This window comes from Labrus mixtus, chromosome 4 (genome assembly GCF_963584025.1).
Source record: "Labrus mixtus chromosome 4, fLabMix1.1, whole genome shotgun sequence".
Taxonomy (NCBI): Eukaryota; Metazoa; Chordata; class Actinopteri; order Labriformes; family Labridae; genus Labrus; species Labrus mixtus.
The window spans coordinates 29,304,870-29,329,215 of record NC_083615.1 but is presented as its reverse complement, the minus strand read 5'-3'; the positions used below and the strand labels follow the sequence as shown (position 1 = coordinate 29,329,215).

Here is a 24,346-nt window from a genome sequence, read left to right as displayed (position 1 = left end):
GTTTAATGTGATACACTGACCAACGAGGGGACAAGCCAGGGTTTTGCTTCTACAGAATGTAATCTGAGAAAGAAAAGCCAGATTTATATTATTTTTATATTTTGTATTTTAAGTTTAAGCTTTAAGTTGTATTTAAATTGACACTTTGATGAAGCATTTATTTCCCTTCACTTGCCCATACACACCAAAAATACATAAAAGTGCCTGTATGTTTGTAGACTTTCATCCTATATCGGTGTAAAACGGATTCTCCTCTAAGCAAATATCACTATGACGTTCGGGTGTTACGGTTAAAAGAGTGACCATGTTTTCTGACGACTTTCAGACAAACGCGACTGAAAGTGTCCTAACAAATGTCTCTTTGTTCCGTTTTTGTATTCATAATATCAAAAATGCTTATTCAATTTGTTTGAATGAAAACTAGACAAAGAGGCATTCGTTAGGACCTATGGTTAGGAGGATCTATAACTTCCGACAACCACAGACGCATTCAGATGAAAGTCACCAGATAACATGGTCACTCTTTAAACCGTAACACCCGCAAGAACTTTGCCGTTTGTCGCGATATTTCGTGTCCCGTGTGCTGTATGACGCAAGAGCCCACAACTCAAGGTTTATTTGAATTTCTCTGTTAACTTGGGGTGTCAGGTGATGTTAACGCGTAGTTTATAAAACATGTTAAATTAAAAATGCCCGTGCTTCAGTTCAACAGTGTTTCCTAAGGTGGCCGCTATGCTATTTCTGAGTCCGCGCTGGTCACGTGACTGAAAGTTACGTCGAAGTTACGTCAAAGTTACGTCCAACTCCATCCTGGCGCCCTTTTACTACTTGCCGGGCGTTATCGCTGGAAAGGAGAAATGACGCACAGAAATAAAAAGTAAAGTACAGTCAAGGGAGGACACAGCTGCTGTTCCATATTGTGTGTGTTCCTGGCGAACAGTGTCCTAAGGTAAGAAAGGCCTAAATATACATTTAAACAGGGGTGGAGCAGCGATTTTAAAAGTGCAGGTGTTCTAATGCTAGTATATTACTACCCTCTAGCAAATCAACACATTCTGTTTCATTTAATGTCCAATAACTAATGTTAGCATTAGTAAGACAAAGTTACAAAAGATAATAATTAGACACTAACATCATTTATGAACATCCATTGTGAGTAACCCAGTTAGCTCTAAAAACCTGATTCAAAACTGCTTCATTTTGCTTTTCTTATTACCTTATAATATTTACAGTCTATGCTTATGACCTCAGTCTCTTTATTGCCGGTCTTCATATAAAATGTGCTTTTATTTTGAAAAACCGTTTATTATTATATTATTATTAAATATATTGTCCTAATGATAAAAAAAACCTACATCTCTTTTAAAATAACATTTACCATTGTCAAAGAGCTGTCTCATTTACTTTTAGTAGCATGTGATAATGATAAATTGATCAAAGCCCTATAATCTACTGATGAGGCCAGACATTTAAATATTCATAAAAATCCTTGAATGTGTTCCAATAAGTATTACTACACCTACCCATGTACACGAAGCAGCTAAATCCAACTTCCATTGATTTATTTTGTTTTAACACAAGTGCTGTTCATATTTTAGGGATGGTGGTACTTTAATACCTGTGTTGCTGAAATCTATACTGGGATCACTTGGATTACAATATGAGGGTTGTGGTTTAACTGTTTTTGTGCTTCTTAGTGCTTTATGTTAGTTAACTCGTGTTGGTTGAAATAAATGCTCCTATAATTTGTCTTTTTCATGGTCCATAGTTGGTGGTTAATACCTGTTCAACTTTATAATAGAAGAAGAAAGTAAAGACGATCTGCTCCCTCTCTCACACAGTCACAAACACATTTTCAATGAGCATGTTAGACACTTACATTATCACTATGGCACACTAACTCACATTTACACATTCCCTCCTCACCTCCCTCTTCAGCCCGAGGTGACACTGTCATTTTTAATAGTTGCCAATTCTAGCAGGGATCATTTAATTCTCCCAAATGATTTACAGCAGTGCAAGTTAAATGGGAAAAGGGTCTCTTCTATTAAGAGATCAGTGGCTAGTGGAGACCTCCCCCTTAAATAGTCATATTTTCTGCTAGGTACGTGTTAGGTGTGTGTATGCAGTGTGTGTCACTCAGTTTCCTGGTTATGTTGAGGAGGCAGACAGTTGCCAAGACCATCCACAGGTCAACTTATATAACCTAGATAATTTAAAAAGCATTGACAGCACAATTTGTCCATGCAATGTTATTGCTTTGACCCCTATTAGTGTCAATGGGCCAGTTCATTTTTGAGCAAGAGTGCTTATCAATGTGTTTCCTTCACACTGTGATTGGGTGGTGTGAAACAAAGACAGAAGAACATCCTGATGGTAATTTAAAAGCCATTAGTTTAGATTGTAGTGATTATGCAGCATTTGAATCTTTAATGTGCTACTATTATCAAATAATTTAGCAGTAAAAAAGTGTAGAAAAGGAAGTAATTATAAGCATGTGAGTCAAATTGCAGACTGTTACTGCTTATTAAACAGCCAATTCAATTAACCTTTTCTTAATAAAAACTTTATTTTATTGATTAACTGTCAGCAAAGGCCTGGTGGGACCTTGATCGGCCTTGAAAATACTCAATGGATCTCTGTGCAGACTCGGGGACACTCAGCACACATGCAGCTGTGAGTAATGTCTTCTGTTAGTAGAGGAACTGTTTTATTTTATGATTTTATGATTAGATTGAAGAAAAAAAAACGGTCAATATGAACATGTAATAATCTTTTTGATATTGTATTTAGTATCGCATGACTTTGGCACTGTATCGGGCTTAATCCTTGGCATAGTTAAGCCTTTTTTAGATTGGGTTATAAAATTGGCAATATTATTATTTGTGTGTGTGAGGAAATTATTAAAGATTTTAACCATTAAAAAAATGTATGCAGAAAGGAGGACCTGCGCTTGAGGAGGAGCTGTCTTTCTCCAGCAATCGCAGTCAAACAGGAAGTGGAAACACCATCTTACTACAGTTGTTGGAATTTAAAACCCATCTCCTTGAAATTGTGGAGGAGCTGCAGATTCAGAGGGTATAGTAGCAGTATAGTTTTGGCTTTTCATATTTTTTCAGTATTAAAAGAAAGGTAAAAAGCTATTATTCAGGGAATTTCAAGTACTCTATTAAAGAACAACACTAAAGCCTAATTACTAGGCTTCACACGTATAATTTACCAGCAGCAGATTGCATTCCACTTGTTCTGACCTGTTCACTTTCTCAAGCTCTCTGCAGCATAAAGTTATGGGTGCTTTTCATAATGCTAACATGTCTACTCGTTCCTCTCACTCCTGTTTCGATATACATATTTGAGCTAGGTGATGTATGAAGGAACCATACCGGCAAAAATCTTTGGTTTCAGTTAGACATCAGTCTGAAGCTATGACATGTACTGACGACATGCCAGAAAGCTGTATTCCTGATCAAACCAAGGTATGAATGTTCAGAAAACCCTTTATACAACAAAAAATACAATACCTTATAGTAGCTTGTGCTGATTAAAAGATAAATATCTTAAAATTATATTAAGTCTCATATATACACAAGCCTTTTATTCAATAATATGCACATTTATTTAACATATCTGATTGTTAGTAATATTGTTACATTTCTTGAAAAATTCAGTATAAAAATGTTTATTTGAAATAATAATATAAATATATAAGATATAAAAATACTTTTTTATGTACTTACATTACTGTAATCTGCAACCAAAATACAGGACCGAGCTATGTATGTATTGCCCCTTTCACAAATGCAATGCACACCTAATAATTTTCCCACATTGTCCCTGATATCCTGAACGCTATCCGTCAAATTTTCGAACCCTGACTTTATCGTAATGTTTTCCTGCCAGAACCCGAGTAAAATGTCTGTGTAGAGTGAGGATGATGTGTAAACACAGCTGGCAATAGTTTGCAAATTCATCCCGAGCGAGTTGGCGGGGTTATTACATTGTTCACAATGTGTGGAATTTCCCTGCATTATACTCTTTAATGCTCACCATATTTGTCAATATATTGTTTGACACCGTTGTGTTAATCCTGTTTAAAATAATGTAATGTCTTCCTATTTGAACAGCTGGTCCACATGCAATAAAAATATACAATATATACAAATAAATTCTGCCTTATTTTCACTGAGATTATACACCATACACCATGCATGTGTATGTATGGAAAAATACAATAAAGATATAGTTTTGGAATAAAAAAATAGCTTTTTTTCTTAACCCTTGCCATTCCTGTAAAATTTGCCTAAAACTCTTTGGAATGGAATACCAAAAATACCAATGGCCCGGGTGGTCAGAATCGAACTGAACCGAAAACCTTTACCTGTATTGTTGCTTCCCTAGTGTCAGTATAATACAGTCAGATACATCATCATAATCCAGATGCCCCCTCTGTCCACTGCTCCTTCAGTAGCATTTAAAAGATTGGTTGACCATCCATTATTGCAGAGGGTTATTTCCGGATCATAAGAGGAAAAGAAGTCAAGAGGAAGTATTATTTAGCATAATGAAAGGCACCCAGGAAGACAGGACACAGCTACATTTGATCCACAACTCTGAAATATAATGATCACATACACAAGTGCCCCCCCCTCAAGCAAGTACTTGCAACTTGACAACACATTGTATGTGTACTTAAAGAGTAGGGTGGGCAAATGGGATGTTGGTCGTTTGTTGCCATTACTTTTTTATTGTTATAGTTTTGTTAACCAGGACACAAACATAAGATACTATGAGTATGGTTCCCCTAAGGCGCTGCTTTTATTAGAGTAGCAGTTTGAAGTTTTTATGGGCTGGAGAGGTTAAGAAGCAAAAGGATGTCCAGACGTTCCTCAGCAGGTCACATTCCAATTGGTTTGTTTTTCTTTAAAACAAAAACACAGTACAACCCTCTGTTTAAGTCTGTAAGAAACTAAAATTCTTGAAATTGAATACATGCAGAGAAAAAAATGATTATTATCATTTTTTTTTGCCAACTTGAACATGGATGAGGAACAAGGGATATCCAAAAAACACTGGGAGTGACCAACAGGAAAATCCTCCTTGATTTTCTTTAGACTTTCTTGCACAACATAGCTTCTTTGTTTGTTTAACAAAGTGGAGATAGTGGTGCATTAATAAGATCCATAATCAAGTTTGAAATATTCTGCTTTGACTTGTGTTAATACAGTACTGACATTTCCATTTCGGCTCTTCACCATCAAAAGCTTCATAATACAAAGCACCACACTTGCAAGTGAAAGCTGGAGTTAAACACACAAAGAAGTGAATATTTAACAGATAAAGTTTGGACAGTGAGCGTCTGTTGATGTGCGTTGCAAAGCCATATCTGATGCTCCCATGCTGTTGGGAAAAGCCATAAGAAGCCTTTTGCAATATTCATGTAAAAACAAAATGTGGCATGAAATATTGCATTCTTAAAACATACATACCCATTGCATGAAATTATGTCTTCATGCCCAGATACAACAACAATTCCTAAAAATGTTGGATGCCGTTTAAAATGGAAATAAAACAGAATGTTATTATTTGCAAAACATTGAATAACATAATGATACATATGTTGTCTTTGTGCTACTTTGAATCAAATATGGGGTTTCAATGTTTAGCAATATTTATCACATTTTATTTACATTCACATTTTTCACAATATCCCAACTTTATGACCAGTAGAAAGCATCAACTTAAAGGTTCTATATGTAACTTTTTACATGTATAAATCGTTTTTTTATCGCCCATTAATAAGCGAACGGTTAACTGATGTGAAACAGTAGATGTTCACTGTCTATCTGTGTTGCCTGTATAAAATTTTTCCCCGGGTCATATTTTCCCTGAAAGCTCCAGGAAGTGACATTATATGCACGTTCTCAACGTCCTCCTCACTCCGATCTGCTTACAGAGATCAACAGTACAAACTCATCACACACTCCTGCTCTTAGCCAGTGCCTGCAGAGACTGTCGTTTGTAGGATGGAGAATGAATACAGACACACAGACTCCTTCACAGACTTTCACATGTGTATGTCCACTTACCTCCTCTGTAAACATTATGCCCGTAAATATCCAGTGTTTGGCAGCCGATGATGATGCTCGTTTATGTACGTACGAGCACGTATGACAAGCACGCGAGGGAGAGCGAGCAACAGGTTACCGGTGCAGTTCGCCTAACGGCCATGCGGTATCACTACAAACGCAGTATTTTTGAAAGTTACATATAGCCCCTTTAAAGTATCAATAAAGCTTTGGTACAAGGCCATGGCAAATAACTATGTAGTTCATTGTCATATTTGATCAAGTAAAAAGTAAATAAGTTGAGGAATTGTTCAACCAATCAGAAATGTAAATGTTTTAGTATTCTTAGTCCAAAGTTGATTTTTTTGTCCCCTTGGATTTTTATTGATTACTAATCTTAATAAAGCTTTATAATGTCTTAAAAAATACACATTTACAAACGAACACACCTCTCAAACACAAAAACTTTTCCTCAGTGCAAAATTAACAGTTTTGTTTCTACTGCAATCTTTTTTTAGGTGAGATGCCATCCTTCTAGCATGGTTTAATGGGGACTTTTAAAATAAACTCAGTGAGTAAACCAGCTCCCCCATGCACATAAAAAGTCCTGAGGATATAGAAAGCAATTGACTTTTACCTTCCTTCTCTGGGAAAAGAGGGAGGATAGGCATGGCTTTCCCCATATATCACCTCCCTTCTCAGTGTGCTTTTCTAAAAGACACAGAGAAATTAACAAAAGAAACATACTGGCTGAACTCCACTGAGTTAGTTGGCTAAAGAATAAAATAAATTGCGTATTTTTACCTTGTTCTGTGCCTGTTGGCATCACAAATGCAGCAGCCATTCCATCTTAAATCACTGAATTGTTATTTTATTTAGCTGCTTTTCCTATTCCAGTTTTCCTTTGTGTCTGATTGCAAATTACTCCTGGCTTGGAATGATTGTTTTCTCTTAGCAAAACTAGTTGAGAATCAGCCTTTATGTAACCTTTTGCCTTTCCATGGTTCAGGATGCAAAGACACTATTTGAGGATCAGATCAGTAAGCTTGTGTTGGAGAACCAGGAGCTGGAGTGGGAGAAGGTATGGCTGGGCCTTGCTGGCTTTGATCAGTACTTTGGTATTGGGTTGACATTCACAAAAGATAATATGATCTTAATTTCAATTGAATTTAACAAATCAAACATTTTTTAATACTTGTTCTTTGTTGTTGCTTTGATCATTGTTTTGATTTTCTGTGTGACAGGCATCCCTACAACATCAAACAGAAACAGTGACAAACCAGCACACTGAGGCCCTAATGAATGCACAGAAGCAGGTATGTTAGCAAATGTTAACAGTGTTTATATTGAAAACTAATGATTTGAACATTGCATTAAATCCATTTGAATTTGTTTACCCCTGAAGTTCCAGGCCAAAATAAGTAACATTGAGGAGGAGAAGGTAAGAAGAGGTTATTCCCCAATATGTCAACAATATCATTTTGTTCAACTGATGTTATTAAGTGGAGTAGTAAATGTGCTCTGGTATTCATTGTTCTTTGGCACTCATGGTTGTATTTTTCTTATTCAAATTGCAGGGGATATTCCAGATCAGTGCTGAGTTAAAAGACAAGGAAATGATCAACTTAAAGGAGGCAATGAAGTCGCTACAGGTATTTCAAGCAAGGACAGTCTCTTCTCTCAATGTGAATCTCTCTTTCTTCAACACATCATCAATGTTCTGTCTTCCTTTCTGACAATCTTTTTTAAAAATCAGAAGTAAGGTTAATATCATTAAGCTGTTCAATGAGATGCTTATGCCCGACTAGAGTCGAGGCTAGACGGTGTCACTGCACAGGCCTGACCTAGTCTCACTGCTAGAGTGTTAATCTTCAAGGATGACACCACAGAGTTGATATACAGCCATCCCCACGGTCTGCTGCACTTTAACAGCCCAGCGGCGTAACAGAGACAATAGACTGTTTGGCCAAAGTGAGGCCCCATGTGTGAATTTCTTTGACGCGCTCTGGTGGATTCATTTAATTTAACAAATTTCCCCATCAATGACAGTTTGCATTGAAGTGATTTAATTGCCATATCATGAAAATTTGCTTTATTGCAATTTTGGCTCCATTAGAACAGTGTGGTTTAATTGATCTATAGTTAAATCTAAATAATTAATCAAAGCAGTCTAATATTAGTGAATACTCTGCCTGCAACTACATAAAAGGCAAATAATATCTTAATATAGTACGCAGGTAATGGCCCTTTGATTTGAAAATGTATGCCTCATTATTTGTATTAAATCAGAGTCATTAATTAATCCTTGGGGAACAGAAGTGTGTTTCAAAACAGTCATGTTGTTGCCAAAAGTAAACAAACTACTGCATTGTCTTTGTAACAGGCTGATGTGCTTCTTAAATCTGACACTTCTAATCTAATTTTAAAACAAATTCACTAGCTTGGAGCTACATAGTCATATGATACAATAATATATTTCCTTTTTTGTTGTTTTTTATTTTTTATTTGATCAAATATTAAATATAAGTGCATCTCAAACACAAAGCTTTAAAAAAAAAAAAAATCTAAAATAAGGCCAAATAATGCCCCATCTCACCATACCCCATATCCCCTTAAAAAACAGGTAACGGAACCCTTGGGTCCAGAATGAGAATCTGAAATAGATACTAATAGATAATAAATACCCAATGCCCTGTACTGATGCTCTGCCATTATTCGGCCTTTGTACTTTTAACCCACCGAACCCACCAGTGGCATAATATTGGAGTCCCTGTGTGTGATATGACTTAGCTTTATGGTATATCACATACACACACACTCAGCCCTGGTCGACCCTGTCGGCTCTACCATCAAACATTGCCACTTTTTAACACCTGTAACACCTCTGTAACAGAGAGCAACAAAATGACTTGGCCCCACCATTAACACTCGGACATTGAAATAGCACTCATGGCGTACCAGGGGCGTAAACGTCCTGCATTGATAGCTAATGCAAAAGGGGATAATAAATCACTGGCTGTTTTTTAAATGATCCCCAAAATGTGATTCGCTCTACAGCAGCCTATAAGTATCTGCACACATCTAACGGCTTATTTTGAGACAGAAAATACAACTTAAATATCTGAACTGAGTGACTTGAAAACAGATTCATATTTTAAATTTGATTTTGGTCTGACAGATAACTTATCTGCAAATGTTCATGAACCATTCATCAATGATCATATGGGAAACTCTCCATTTTTCTCTTATTCCAGTATCTGGGCATTATTCCCCAGTATTAATATAAATAGATTTTATGGTTGGTGTATTGGGCTTTATGATTTAGATGTTATTTAAATTCATCAATCCATGAAAGATTAATGAAAAGAAAAGCAAATTGATTTATTAAAGAAAATGTTACAGATAATCAGAGTCAGAATCAGTAAAGACTCACATACATTTTTTAATAGGGACAATGCAATTTAACATAATTTCAATACAAAGCATGAAACTGATGTGCTGCATAAAGAGTATATAGCTATTGCTAATTTCCAACTCGTGGACGCACATTTTTCAGATGGATGTGATATTTGTATTTGCAAAATAAGTGCACACATATATATATACAATAACATTTTAAATAAATGGTATCACAATTTAGATTAAAAGAAATGTATAAACATGGGTACTATTGAATACATCTGATAAATGTTTTGATTACTTGAGTTGAATGTTTTCAAATTCATACACTGTTACATATTTTTGAACTATTCTTCACCTAATTTGTCTTTGACTGCTTTTTGACAGATGCTGAAATACAATTTGGAAAAGAAAGCAAATGAGCTGGTAATGAATTTGTCCACTCATAAAAAATGTTTTCAAGGGATTGATGAGTGTGAGAAATTATTTTTACACTGTAGTGGTGCCAAGAAAAGATAAGTTTGAAAGATGGAGTTTATGAGCAATAATGGATAAGGAGTGTTTAATACTTTAGACTGCTACATCAAGACATACAATATTTCAATTAAAATATTTAATAACTACAAATTGCTTGTTTTAACCTTTATCACATAGCAGTGCCTAATCAGAGGAAGTCAATGTAAGCTTGTTTTTTGGAGAGAGGGATTAGTGGGAGTGTGAATTAAAGTGAGGGGAGTCACCTGGAAAAGTAGAGCGAGCGGAAAGTGATCTTCTCCGCTTGATACAGACAATGCCTCATAATGGCAGTTTGAGGCTTTCTCTGAGTTTATTCCTATATCAACAGAGAGAAGCAGGTACTAGCTGTGCTAAACCATCTTCCTTTGAATCACTTGACAGAAAGCTTCCCTGTAGTGTTTTAAAGCTGTTTTCACACATGCACTCCTGAAAACATTCTAGAAATTTAGAGACTTTCAGGCAAAATTTCTGCAAGCTGCCTGTGAAATCCTCCTGAGTTGCCAGTTCACATTTGCACCTTACAGTATGGGGTCTGTAGTCCAAGAAAATGGTGTCCATAGTTGCATTCCATGTGTGGCAACTTTTGTGCAAGTGGTTGGAAATAAATTTGAATCTTAGATCGTAATTGTTTGTCAAGTTAACCTTAACACAAAACCAAAAACATGCACGAAACAACGCCACCCTGGGATATTCACCCAAGGAAATATTTGAATATAACGGCACCAATTTATAAGGCACTCAGGTTCATTTCACTAAGAAGCAGGAGACGTGATTCAATTTATAAAATTGTAATTAACTTTATCACAAAATTTGGTTAAAATGAAGTTAAAGAAAAACAGCAAACACACAGGGACAAGAGGGACCATGATCATATGCTTATGAGTACTACATGTACGTATTGAAAATATTCAATCTAAATGTAGCACTAATATACAACAAAATAGGGGAGAAAAACATAGTGGCCAACTGAAAACATAATGAAGCAGGTTTATTGCATGTAGAAAAATCGCACAAGTCTCGCAAAGTCGGAGTGAAAAACTCGGCTGTTTGCGTTGACACAAGTTTCAGGAGTTTTGTGCATATGTGAATAGTGCTCATGTCTGACAAAAAGCATACAGATCATGAGCCCCTCAGTCCTCTAGCATAGCTTGAAAGAAAGACTAGAAGCAGCTGAAGTAGCTAACAGCTACCACAATTTCAAAAGCTCAGTTTATTAAAGAATTATCTAGTTTGTTTAATCCAATAGAAACAACAAGTTCATGTTTTCAAACTTCTAGAATAAAACTTTCGTTTGGCCCACAGAAGTAAGTTCATGAAACCTTATTGTCATTTTACTAGAAAATGTTATCTATAGAAAAAGCCAGGTTATTATTCCAAATATACTTGTATTAATTCTAACCAGGACAAGCTAACCAGGTGGCGCCTGTAGCTTCATTTTTAACATAGATTTTTTTTAAATCCATTTTGTCTTTTTTAAAAAGTACATTAGATTTTTCCCAAAATGTTGGGCAGTTGCTTTAAGAAAAGAACAATTATTAAATTAACGTTTATTTGAATGTTTAGAAGGCTCTCATTTGTTTGATTTTACTACTCTCCTTGCACAGGAACAGAAACTAGCATTGCAGAACAGGTCAAAGGACAGCCACCTGATCCAGCTGGGAGAGGTTGAGAAACGTTTCAGTGCTCTGTCCAGGCAGTGCAACATGGTCAAACAGGCCCACGAGAAACTTGAACAGAATGGTAATATACGGATGGATGGATACACACACAAAAGCATATGGTGGTCATAGCAAAGGCCTAAAACTTACATCATGGAGCACAAAGACAAATTGCACCTAAAGTTATGGTATCCTGTTAAGGAAAGGTAACAACATACTCTTAGATCAGATCTATGGCAACCTGCTGGTAATTAACATTTTATGATTCTTTTGATCATCGTTCATTGTAGCTTTGTGTTGTCAGTTTAGAAGAAGAACCAGGTAGGGCTTTCTAGTTCAATAGTTTATTTAGGGTGAGTTCTAAATTGACATTTTCTCTAATACTGCCATGTATCCACTAAGTAGATTAATTACTTTTTTATCACTAATATTTGGATTATGCCAAATCCCAGCTGCTTTCAAACCTTAAATAATATGTCTTGCACATCATATGGATCACTCAGAGTAAATGATACTTTGCACTTAAATGTATGTGTGCCTCACTGTTTAGTGGAGCAACTTTATTACTTAAAAAAAGGCAAAATGTAATGCTATATTCAGAGTGTACATGTTTTGTCTTAATCTGTAGACACGTTTATTGTAATAATATTTAAAATTGCACAAATGTATCTTAAATTAATTATGTTATCTTGCTCTGTGTAATTGTAGTTGATGAGGCCATGAAAATGAACACAAAACTGACTTCTGCAAATGGAAAACAAATATCAACCATTATATCACTAAAGAAGGTATGTCAAAAATTGCTTTAATATTTGGAATAATTTATGGTCAAGACGTCATATTTTGATTACAACTAGCTGTCTCTAAATGGTTATTCTCTCCAACATTCCCCCTTGGTCAATAAGTATTTAGTTCTGTATCACAGCAAATAAAATTGATGGATTCCAAAGATATTGTCTAAAGTAAAGATTTAGACAAAAGTATTCAAAATACTCGTTTAAAATGAACAACTTGGATAATCATTCAATGTATGGTGCTTTTCTCAGGGGTTGGAGGAAGTAAGTAGCAAACTGATCAAAACCAACATGTCAACATTTCGAAATGACAAGACCCAAAATCCCACAGGAACAGAGAGGTGTTTACAGCAACTGCATCAGAAACTGAACATGGTAGTCTGTCCTATACTGAGCTTTCACATCATAATCAGCAAAGTCAATATACCACAAAGATAACAATAGTTATAGTCTTCTATATTTCTTTTGCATTTTAAGGAAACTGAAGTCGTCAGGAAAATCAGGGAAGAAAATCTAGGTTTAAGAGAAGATAAACAGGTAAGAACTTAGAAAATATAAAGGAAACATTTTCTATCCAAAGTAAAACTGAAACAAATGTCTCTCCTTATGGATTAAAAATAGATTTTACTTCATCTTAAACCGAGCTTTTTCAGTCACTTACTTCTGTCATGTGTGTATTTATTGTGGATGCCTGTATGTTCGTGTAGGAGGTGATGAGATCGCTGCAGCATACCCACCAACTTCTGTTGAGTCAGACACAGACAGTTAGCAAAGTGGAAATGGAGCTGCAGACATGTAAACAGCAGTATCAGGTCAGTATTTAATTCACTGCTAGTGTTCGACAAAACTTTCTGTATTGTAAATATTCATGTAAGCTTAATTTGAAACATAGTTACACTACCTGCATACAGTCTGTAAGTGGATCACCACAGGAAAAATGTTTATTTAATATTATTATTTGTATTTATTTGTCTTGGCACCCTTCCTGTATATGTAATACCATGACTCCTCATAAATAGATTACCCTTTTGTTGCTTCTCCTAACTTTGGCCTTATATATTCTCTTTTTTTTATTATCTATAAGCCGTATCCTTCAATTATTATTGAGGCCAAAGTAATTAAGAATGCATAAATGATAGAGTATGTTTTTGTGTTGTGCAGGTAAATACCCAGCACTACCTAATGGTCACTCTCTGATAAGGAATCTTTCAGGGTTCTTAAAATGATAATAGAAAATTTAAACAAGGACAGAAATAAATGACATCCATTATTTCTCCTTTGAAATGTGAGTGTGGTGTATCACAACATATGCATAATGAATATGGCCCCTGTGTGCAACTGAATTATACTCAAAGTGTTTATTATCCCTTCATGGCTTTACAGTTTATTCACTTTTCAGTACCTAGATCCCTTTTTTGAATTTTACTTCACCTATTAATTTATATATATTAAACTCATTATTTAAAATGACAAGAGCCAGCTGATTTGTATTAGAAAGAAGCCCTCTCTCTCCCTGTCCTGTGTAAGACTCACATTAATGTTAAATAAGCACATAAAAATTTAGTGTTGCATTAAAAATCCTATAGGTGATTAATTTTATTGCAGGACCTTAAGCAGGAACATGAGTTGATGCAAGAGAAAAGCAAGGCCATGGAAAACAAGGTTGCCCATCTGATGGAGAGTTCAATATCCTCAAAGACCAGCTGGGACAAAGAGGTAGGAGAAAAACTTTAATATATAATATTACATAGTGACATGATGTGTTTAAAAAAAAAAAAAATTCCAGGTTAGTTTGTAATGCTAAAAAAATGAAAAATGTTGATGATTTATAATTATCATACTGAAATAGATGATCAAGTCTTAAATTAGTCTCTTTGTATTTCACAGAAGGCTGTGTTTCTGGATCACATCAAGAGTCAGCATCAGGACCTTCAAGCTGTGCGAGAGGCTTATGACAAAATTAAACAGGAACACTCCAAACTCTTGCTGGAATCTCCGCATTTAAATGGACTGAAGGTAAAGACAGACAATGGCACAAACACATGTAAAGTGGCCTTTGAAACACTCAAAAAACAGGGTAATTAGAAACAGACACTAAGATATTCATTTTAGGATTTTACTTTCCAACTTTTAGCTTATTATAAGATGAACTTTATTTTCCCAGCGGGAAATTTTCCTTGGACTCCACCGTGCTTTGATGCAGCAACAAGATATCAAAGTACATTAATTTATCCATCAGTAATGCATGTCCAGTTAAATAATCATTCAATTCTGTACATAGAAATGACTAAAACCATAAATATCATAATAATTAAGAACAGTGATGAACAACTGCAGGTTCAACTACACATCCACACACACACTCATACACACATAAGCCTCTTTTCAAACAAAGATCCCCAGAACTAAAAGGTTCAGGGGCTTCTCTTCAAGGAACTAAAAGGTTCCTGTGGCCCATAGTTGTCAGCATTTCCTTGAAGCAAATTAGGCTGTATTGCTTTGCAAACAGCTTAATTAATTAACAATGGAAGGGAGACGAGTGCTGTGTTTAGTGTGTCAAAGAGAAAGAGGAATTTAATGAAAAAGTTAGAAGAATTAAACTGGAAACCTACCCCCCCTCATTTTACCAAACACCTAAGAAACACCTTGTAGGAAGATGAATGATATCAACCCCTTCAGTGAATTTCTTAAAGTTAATATTGGGGGGAAAGTATTTTTTGTAATTATGACATTGAAACTTTAGAACATCTAATTTTTGATTTTGAATACTCAAGATCTTTGTTGGGGTCATTTCACAGTTGGATTTCAGAAAAAGATTAACAGTCGACAAAGTTAGAATATAATATAATCAAAGATGGAATTCGAAAGGAGAATAAAATAAGAAAAAGTACAATTCACTCATTATTTGGCCAACTTAAATGTAGAAGTCAAACCAAGTTTTTTTATCTTCATGAATGAGTTAATAACTTAACGCTTAACACATAACACTTAAATTAAAACTAATCAAGCTTAAGAGAAAAACAAAACTATAAAGTTTGATTCCAGATTAGACTTCTGACTCTTCTTCTTTTGTTGTTTGCTTTTCTATTTATTTAGATTTTTAGTTATGTTTTGTTCATTTGTTCTTTCCCGTACCGTGCTTAAGCATGATTGCCCCCCTCCTCCCCATTTCCCTGCTGGCCTTTTATACATAACGTTGTAATACAGCACATACATAGCTTTTATGTTATAATGAAGCATGCTCAGTTAAGAAGACCTCAGAAACTCTGACTTCTGCATATGTCCTATAATGGTTATACTTTGTTTTTACCATTTAATTATCATTAATGTTTAATAGTCTACAATGTGCTCTGTGATGCTTCTCGTGTTACGTTTCTATCACAGTAAAATGCTGATATGTTAATGTCATTTTACTGAGACCAAACACATCAGGGTGCTAAAGATTAACTTAATGATATGATATCAAGACACATTGCTCTCCCACGGGGCAAGAGAGAGACAGAAAGCTGCAGGTAACAACACTAAGGTAAATCACTGAAGTCAGTGAATATCTTCTCTCTGTTAACAGTGACAAACAGAGTGACAGATGAACGATCCTCCACAGGCTGCAGAGGCAGCGCTTGATCCTGCGTATAGGAGCAGAAAATAATTCTCTGATTCTGGTGTTTTCTGAAGCACATCGTAGTAATGACGAGCATCTCTGCAATAAATTACATTCCTTTTTTCTTTTGTTCAGTTGTTTTGCTCATATTTATCAAAGACTCCTCTCAGCTGAGCCTCGGCCCACAGACACAGAGAGGCGGGGTGGACATTCACACACACACACACACACACACACAGACAACGGAGGCGTGTGCCTCTAAAATGTACATGAAACAATTTTATTACATTTAATAACATAATAAGAAGCAGGTTGTAACTGAGTGACTGGTCTGCTGTTTGGCCGACAGCAGCGCTTATGGAAAGCCCTGCATTAAATAAGAAGGATGAATGTAAATACCGAGCACCGTTTGTCCATGAGCTTAACGGTACTCCCGGTACCGGCCAATCACATACCGCTACCAAAAGGCACCGGTATTCAATACCCATCCCTAGATACAGCCATAAATACATTTAAAAAATAAAAATGACGCGTGGTCGAGTCCGCGTCTGCACATCAGAGAACAACACAGAGAACAAGACAGATACTTTACTGACTTTGTGGCTTATTCTGAGTCATGTTAGTCAGATACAGACAGAACACTCCAGATTACTCCATAATAAAGGCAGTCACACTGGGAATCCCTACCGTGCCTAAGCATGCTTCACCCCTAAAGTCCAAATCGTTTGACCAGTGTGACCGCTCCGTATCGTGCTCAGGCACGGTACACTTCCTTGGCCTTGGCACACTTCGGAGAGATGTTCTTCAGCACAGTACACTTCATGCACGAGCACAAGCACGCGGGTAAACAACGTTGACAGCCTTCATTATGAAGAAATCCAGAGTGTTCTGTCTGTATCTGACTTAAATGACTCAAAGTGAAGAACATCTCTGTGATGTTCTCTGATGTGCAGACGTGGACTCAACTGCACGTCCCTTTTTTTAAATTATTCTCGAGTCCGTCTGTTTGTAAACTGAGCACGCTTCATAATTAAATAAAGCATGCATGTGTTGTATTACGAAGTTATGTACAAGAGTTTGCTTAGGCCCGGTTTGTCCTGGAGCAGTGTGACCGCAGGCTCGTGCAGGCCAGTGGGGGAATGTGGAGGGCGGGAGCAATCATGCTTAAGCACGGTACAGGACAACATTGCCAGTGTGACTGAGCTCTTATGGCGCGGCCACACTAGCAATCCGTACCGTCATGGTAGAAAAATATAGACAGACAAAATGTGCATATTTTGTGAGTATTACATCATGTTTCTGTTTTCATGCGCAAACCACTTTATATTATTCTGTGGTATTTTATCTTTTATTGAAACTTTTTCCTCGGGATCAATAAAGTATCTACATATCTATCTATTCAATTTTTCTATTCAATTCAAAATTGCTTTATTATCATGGAAAACATACGTTTACATTACTAAAGATAAAGTCAAAATAAAACACAAAATTAATTAGAATTAAAGAAATCAAAGATTCAATATTAAACTAATATGTGTAATTATACATTATATTGTAAATATATGTAATTCAAATGACAGATTTAAATTAGCCCTGTCCGATATAGAGCACACCTCTTTTGCATTAGATGTGGGGCTTTTGCAATATAATTAAGGTTTTTATTCCTGATCGATTTGAACAAAGCTGAGACATGAGTTTTATGTGATTTCTTATTATTGTAACATGTTAAGTGAGCTCAGAAACTCACCTGATGTATTCTGTTTCTACCTGTCGGACATTCTTTTAAAAACCCTGCTAATCATAATAAGTAAGGTCTTTTACCTGCTTTTTGTAAAGTGTCTTGAGATAACAGTTGTTATGAGTTGAAGCTATACAAATAAAAATTAATTGATTGATTGATTGATTAATCTAAGTTCGATTAGCCTGATCCTGAGCAGACTTGTTCACCAGCAAGTTACCATGGTAACTTAGTTAGGATTCATCATCTTAATCCTGTTTCATGGTATGACCCCTGGTGTTTTGTTGTTGTTTGCTTTAATATGTGTAATTAAAGCAACTTTAAATCCTAAAAATGTGACATCTTTTCTCTTAACAGAGGAGAGACAGCCGCCACTGCCAGAATTATAACAGCCAGCACTTTCCAACTTCAGAGGAGAGGATTGATGAACTGATCTCTGAATCTGACCTACCAGCTCTGCAGAACTTGGCCTCCACTAAGACCAAAAACAGAGACTCTCCGGAGGACACAGAAGCAAAGCTTATAACCACTGAAGAAATTAGAGGTCAGCCAGATCATTACATAAAAAACTATTTATAACTTGTTCTTACAATTTAGTAAGCAACTATCTTGACTGACGACTAGAGAATCACATCTCAACATTATGACCTTTATTTATTGTTATGCCATCATCCTGAGTAGAAGTGTAACATGATACTGTAAAATATGATCTGCTCCTGGTCCCAAAAGCAAAAGCTGAAACTAATATTCAAGTAAAATAAATTATTTATTATTATTAGAGAAGTAAAAACACGAGCAAGAACCCAAACAAATATGTCTGTTAACAAAAGGCCAACTGCAAACTTACCTGAAATAGAACAAACCAAAAAAGACTTCCACCACACCTCCTTAACCTAAAGCAGAACAGAAGAGGCTACAGAATTTTTATGAAGGGTACAAAATAACCAGCTGTTGCAAACCTTTTATTTTTCTCAACTTTTCTTCTGTGATCTCTTTCAGGACAAGATGTTCGAAATCCTACTCAACAGTTTCAATTTAAACAGCACCTTAACCCCTTGAACTTGTTGACCTTCCCACTCACCAGCAACAACCTTGTCGGCCTCTGTAGTCCTAATGGGACAGCATGCATCATATCAAACGAACACTTAAATGTTAGCACAAGTAAGAGGGGTTCTAATGTCGGGTCAGATTTAAATTCTTCTTCCTCTTTTTCTGAAGATGGTCTGCAGATTAGCAAAACTGTGTTTTGCAGTGTGAAAGACTCATCAACTGCATCATGCCTTGACAATGGGTCTATTGATGAATCTTTAGACTCGCTAAGCCAAGATGTTAATGTTGAAGGGAAGGGAACTGAGCAAAATCAGGGATGGATTAATGATATGAACAAAGGAAAAAAAGACAGAGAGGAAAGTAATAGAGAGCAGCAGTATAGCAAAAAAGAAGTCCACAGAGAAGATGTGAAGGGGGGCGGAACTGATGGACTACAGAGAGGAATGATCATTACCCAAAGAACAGGAAGAGTAGACAGACAAGAGGATAGCCAGCAGTCATCAGAGGATGCGGGGGACAGCAAACAACCTGGAACAGCCACAAGAGATAGAAAAGAGGAAGAAAGGACAAATGGAGCAGAGGAGACAGAAAAATCAGAAAACCAGATAGATGCCCAGATGACTACTTACACAACTACAGAAAAGAGCAATCCACAGCAGGACCTTAACATCATGGATGTGGAGACACTACTCCCTGCCTGTGTGCCCTCAGACTGCTCTCAAAAAGTCTCTGAAAAGGATGTTGACTCAAGCTACGTGACCACAGGATATGAGATTCATAGAGAACAACAAAGCTTTAGTCCTAATGAACACCAATGTATCAACCATTGGCCAAATGATCTCATTCAAGAGGTGCAACTCTTCTGCCATGATGAGGTCAAGAGTTTTGCTCAAGATGCTCTGCCCCCCACTCAGATGATGAGTTTAAGTCGTCAAATGCTAGAGGAAACGCAGGAAGGGGATCTGTCCAACAAATCAGCAGGACACATCCCAAATAAAGTGTCTGACGCACTGAATCAGCCAAGTATGTATAGCTCACAGAACAATGTTGCATCGCTAGTGGCCCAGTTGGACTGTAGTGTCAGTATTCAAGAGTCAGAATCAGCTCATATACAACCAAGTAATCTTTCCAACACAAAGAGAAAAGACAAAATGTCTGAAACAAATTTGAATGAAGAATGTGGATTAGTGAGAAATTTGGATGAAACACAGGCATTATCTCAAATTCAGGAAACCCAAGATAAGGAGCGTGCACAGCTATTAACCGATTATAGGGTGGATTCTAATGCATATGAACAGGAAGCTCAGCCCAACATTCACATAGAGGCAAACAATGTAAGTGACGCTGCCATGGAAACTAAAATGAATACTTACAGCTGTCACAAGAAAATTTGCATAAGAGAAGATGCAGGAGATGCAGTGGCAACCAATTGGGAGACAGACTGGAAGCCATATGTCAATTCAAGCCATGTGAAAGATGCATCATCAGCAACTAAGCGGACTCCAGCAAATGAACCACTGCTTGATATTGAGTCAACTTACAGGCCAGCACATGACTGGAGCATTGATGATAGAACAGTTAACCACTTAACTAAGTCAGATGGCTCCGTCCTGCATCAGTTTGTTCAGGTAATTCAATTAAAACAACATGCTTTTTATTAGATAAGTAGACAACCAATGGTCCAAAGGCACTTCACATTTGTCTCTTACCTTCTGACTTTCTCCATTGTTCTTCATTCTCACTTTTCCCTTTTCTAAATTAGGGCGTGGTCTAACTGGCAATCTGTTCTGTGCCTAAGCATGCTTCCCCCTAAAGTCCAGTTTGTTTGACCAGTTTAACCGCTCCGTACCATGCTCAAGCACAATACACTTCCTTCAGAGAGATGTTCTTCAGCACGGTACACTTCATGCACGAGCACAAGCACGCGGGTAAACAACGCTGACAGCCTTCATTATGGAGAAATCCAGAGTTTCATGTCTGTATCTGACTAACATGACTCAATATAAGACACAAAGTAGCTGTCTTCTCTCCCAAGTACAGACGTGGTGTCGACCGCGCATCTCTTTTATTTTTTAAATTTATTTATGGCTGTATCTGATTAAAATAACAAAAAATAAGCCACAAAGTCAGTAAAGTAGCTGTCATGTTCTCTGTGATGTTCTCTGATGTGCAGACGTGGACTCGACTGCGCGTCCCTTTTTTTTGTCTTTTTCTCGTGTCCGCCTGTTTGTAAACTGAGCACGCTTCATTATAACATAAAGCATGTACTGTATTATGAAGTTATGTACAAGAGGTAACCATGCTTAGGCCCGGTTTGTCCTGGAGCAGTGTGACCGCAGGCCGTGAGGGCCAGCGGGGGAATGGGGAGGAGGGGGTCAATTGAGCTTAAAGGGATACTTCACCCGTTGAAAGATGAATCTGTATTGACATTGGGTCATATATGTAGTAGAAATGTGAAATACATTTTGAAGTTGGTGCCTTCTTGGCTGAGAAAAGGCAGAAAGTGTCTTTTGAAGTGTGCACAGCACCGCAGGCCACTCCCACTTATCTAGAGAACACCACCAACCAAGCTAGCTACCACCAGACTGAGGCGAAATTCATCTCACACAGATTCTAGTGATGAGTTAGGCCCCTTGTCCACCAAGCATTTTTTCCAGGCAGAAAAGCGCTGGCTGTACACTCGGGAGTGTCTGCATGAAGCGTTTGTGCACTGAGAAGAAAAGCGCTGCACGAAAAAATTTAAATTGAAAATCTTTCAACTTTTCAGAACGGCGCTGTTGACGTCATGGGCGCTCTTTTCAAAATAACGTTTTTTTTGCATCATCGGAGGCTCCTTTTCAGACGAGAAATACAAAGCTTTCCCGTCTCGGGAAAATGAGGGCGGGATTGATGACCATTCAAAAATACTACCATGTTTCTAATGATACAAAGCTTAATGCAAATGGGGGAAGTATCCCTTTAAGCACGGTACGACAACATTGCCAGTGTGACCATGCCCTTAGTCACTCTCCCTGCAAACTCTCACTGATTGTTAATAAGATCATAGTGCTGCAAATGCAAGTGATTGACTTCAAGATAAACTGTAAGAAAAATCATTGGTTGTATAGTTACACAAATTGTAGTAAGGGTCTAAGCACCTTTTATCAGCAGATTCTACACACTGGTAATGTCACATAGACATCAGTGTTGTCCTGGCTACTTTCTCTGGGTGGATACTGTTCCCACTGATATTGTCTACCTGTATGTTCATTTGGTTAACGATCCATTACCTAGACATTTTTAGTATCCTCAGGAAGAAAAAGCCATTGAGAAAAATGACTCCTTTTGACTTTTTGATAAACTTAATTACCTTTTTTTTTTTTTACACAGGAGAGCAGAGCTTCTTTATCCGTCAGTTCGCTCCCAGTCTCCTCATCCTCCCACACAGTCAGCAGACTATTATGGCAGACCACCCCAGTGTAAGTTCATCTTGTTCCAGAATAAAAACTTGATTGCTTAGCATTGCAAACTACACTATAACCTTTCTAAAAGCTTAATTCCATAACTAAACACACTGTGAAGGTTACTGCTAAAACTCATGAACAACAATTGTTGCGGATCATCAAATTCATTTTTTGATGTGGTCCTGTGTCATTGCTGTATTCCAATGACATTAAAAAAATCATCAAAATATGACAATCATTTTGCAATTCATTTATATATACGTACATAATACACATACATATAGTTTGTCAGAGCACACATACTGTAGACAGTCAGTATGACCACAAAGTCTTAATTCTTAATGCAACTGCAAAATGTAGGTAACTAGTATTTATTCTTTATTGGGAGTAACTGTGTAATTTCTGGTTGTTTCTCCGTACACCAGGCATGGCAGAGCTCCTACCTCAACTGCAGGTCCAAGTTTAGAAACAGACTGGGAGACATCCCACATCCTTCCAGTCAGGGAAGACCAACACTCATTCAGAGCCCAGATCTCTAAAATCGAACAGTTTCTTAACACAGACAGACGAAGAACTGACAACTAAATATCCAAAGCTTACTGTTTTGTTGAGGGATACTATGTTTCTATAGTTAACTTTCTTCTGTTGCACATACCTTGTAACTCCTGAAAGAGAAGGTTTAAATGTTCCACACACCAAAAAATTACTTCCTTTTACAGTATTAAAAGTTTGATTCATTTTCCTCCGCAAGCATGGGAGTTTCCCTTCTGTTACTGTTTTCAATGGGTTTAAAGAGAAAAGTTGTTAAATTGTTTGATGGGGTCCAGTTTTTGGTAGAATCAATTTCCTGATGTGATCACATGTTCACACATTTCAACAGTTTCTAATGTTTTTAGAAATTGTTGAAATGTCATTGTTAATTTTTTGGTAAAACCTTTAGTCTACATTTGGACTTCGTTGCATGAAGTTGAATATAGCCTCAGTTTATCGTATGATTAAAATGCATAAAATATGTTACACAGTACTATTATCTATTATTTTGCTCAAAAGCAGACATCTCTTCTTCACAAGCAAATTTGAGATTTCCTGTGGCAGTCGGGCTTGCTGAGTCGAATCTGTACTGCCTCACTTACCAAAAGAACACTATTTCACACGTTGTGGGGGTTGGATGTCATTTAATGGATCAACAAAACATAAAATTCACAGCACAAAATGTTGAGTCTTGCACAGCATGGAGTCAGATAAACAAACTGCAAAGGCCAAGCACCATTGTCAGTTCAAAAGGCCTGTAACTGTTAACATGGTAATTAAAAGTAATTAGCCTCATGGCATATCTGGGTTGCATGTCTCAAATGAGCTCTCAGGGGTTTAGGCAGCTATGGGTGACACCATGTTCATTCTTCTGTTGCTGCAAAACATGTTAGAACCTCTTTAAATCAATTAAGAAAAAGGTAATTAACAAAACACCCACAATCCCAATTAACCAAAATCAATTAGAAATTAACAGTCTAATTAACACATGCTTACACAAGTCTGTCTTTAGTCTCTGACCCTGTGTGGGCATGAAGCAGCTGACTGGAGATTCTTTTACATATATTTGTTTGTCGTACATGTATCATATAAGGTTTAAGAAAGCTTTTCTGCTGAGAAGCAGAGGCAAAACATTTTTTTCTTACAGTTTATACTGAAGTGTTGAATGACTACTAGTGACAGTCATTTTGTACCAAATATTGGAAGGTTGGTCTAAACAAAACTTTTTAACAGTAAAATCTCTTAAAGGTCACTTTTCCATACGAAAGGGCTGTATTTTTTTTACATGTTTTTTCAATGTAAGGTTTCTTTATTTAGTTGAATTTCTTATTTGTTTAACAGTACATTGTGTAGCTAATTGTAAACTTTTGTTTTGCAGAAATGCTTTAAATACAGAAATTATTATTATTATTGTTGTTGTTGTTATTATTATTATTATTAATAATAATAATGGTCACAGCAGTCAAACTTGCTGATGCAGCCCAAAAATGTTTTGTTGTCATGAAAATGCTTGTGCAGGCGATCACAGGGCCAGATAGAGCCTGGTATGAA

The 24,346-nt window shown here is 36.7% G+C and overlaps 1 protein-coding gene across 1 annotated transcript; it reads left to right on the top strand.

Annotated features, from left to right (window-relative positions):
* Positions 1-808: 808 nt before the first annotated feature.
* On the top strand, positions 809-24,309 carry LOC132973503 (uncharacterized). The gene is made up of 20 exons (XM_061036992.1): positions 809-949; positions 2,591-2,676; positions 2,938-3,078; positions 7,075-7,146; positions 7,310-7,381; positions 7,471-7,506; positions 7,643-7,717; positions 9,852-9,890; positions 11,585-11,720; positions 12,347-12,426; positions 12,685-12,807; positions 12,910-12,969; positions 13,140-13,244; positions 14,038-14,148; positions 14,320-14,448; positions 18,129-18,315; positions 18,771-20,449; positions 22,191-22,279; positions 22,690-22,949; positions 22,984-24,309. The coding sequence occupies exons 2-19, from the start codon at positions 2,632-2,634 to the stop codon at positions 22,847-22,849; spliced, it is 3,339 nt and encodes a 1,112-aa protein (XP_060892975.1). The 5' UTR covers positions 809-949; positions 2,591-2,631; the 3' UTR covers positions 22,850-22,949; positions 22,984-24,309.
* The last annotated feature ends 37 nt before the right edge of the window (positions 24,310-24,346 follow it).

What these genes read in the sequence shown, in the direction of transcription:
- LOC132973503 (XM_061036992.1), top strand. Translation starts at nt 2,632, where the DNA reads ATGGATCTCTGTGCAGACTCGGGGACACTCAGCACACATGCAGCT. An exon ending in CATGTAAACAGCAGTATCAG is followed by an intron (nt 13,245 to 14,037) that starts GTCAGTATTTAA and finishes ATTTTATTGCAG; the next exon opens with GACCTTAAGCAGGAACATGA. An exon ending in AGACCAGCTGGGACAAAGAG is followed by an intron (nt 14,149 to 14,319) that starts GTAGGAGAAAAA and finishes TGTATTTCACAG; the next exon opens with AAGGCTGTGTTTCTGGATCA.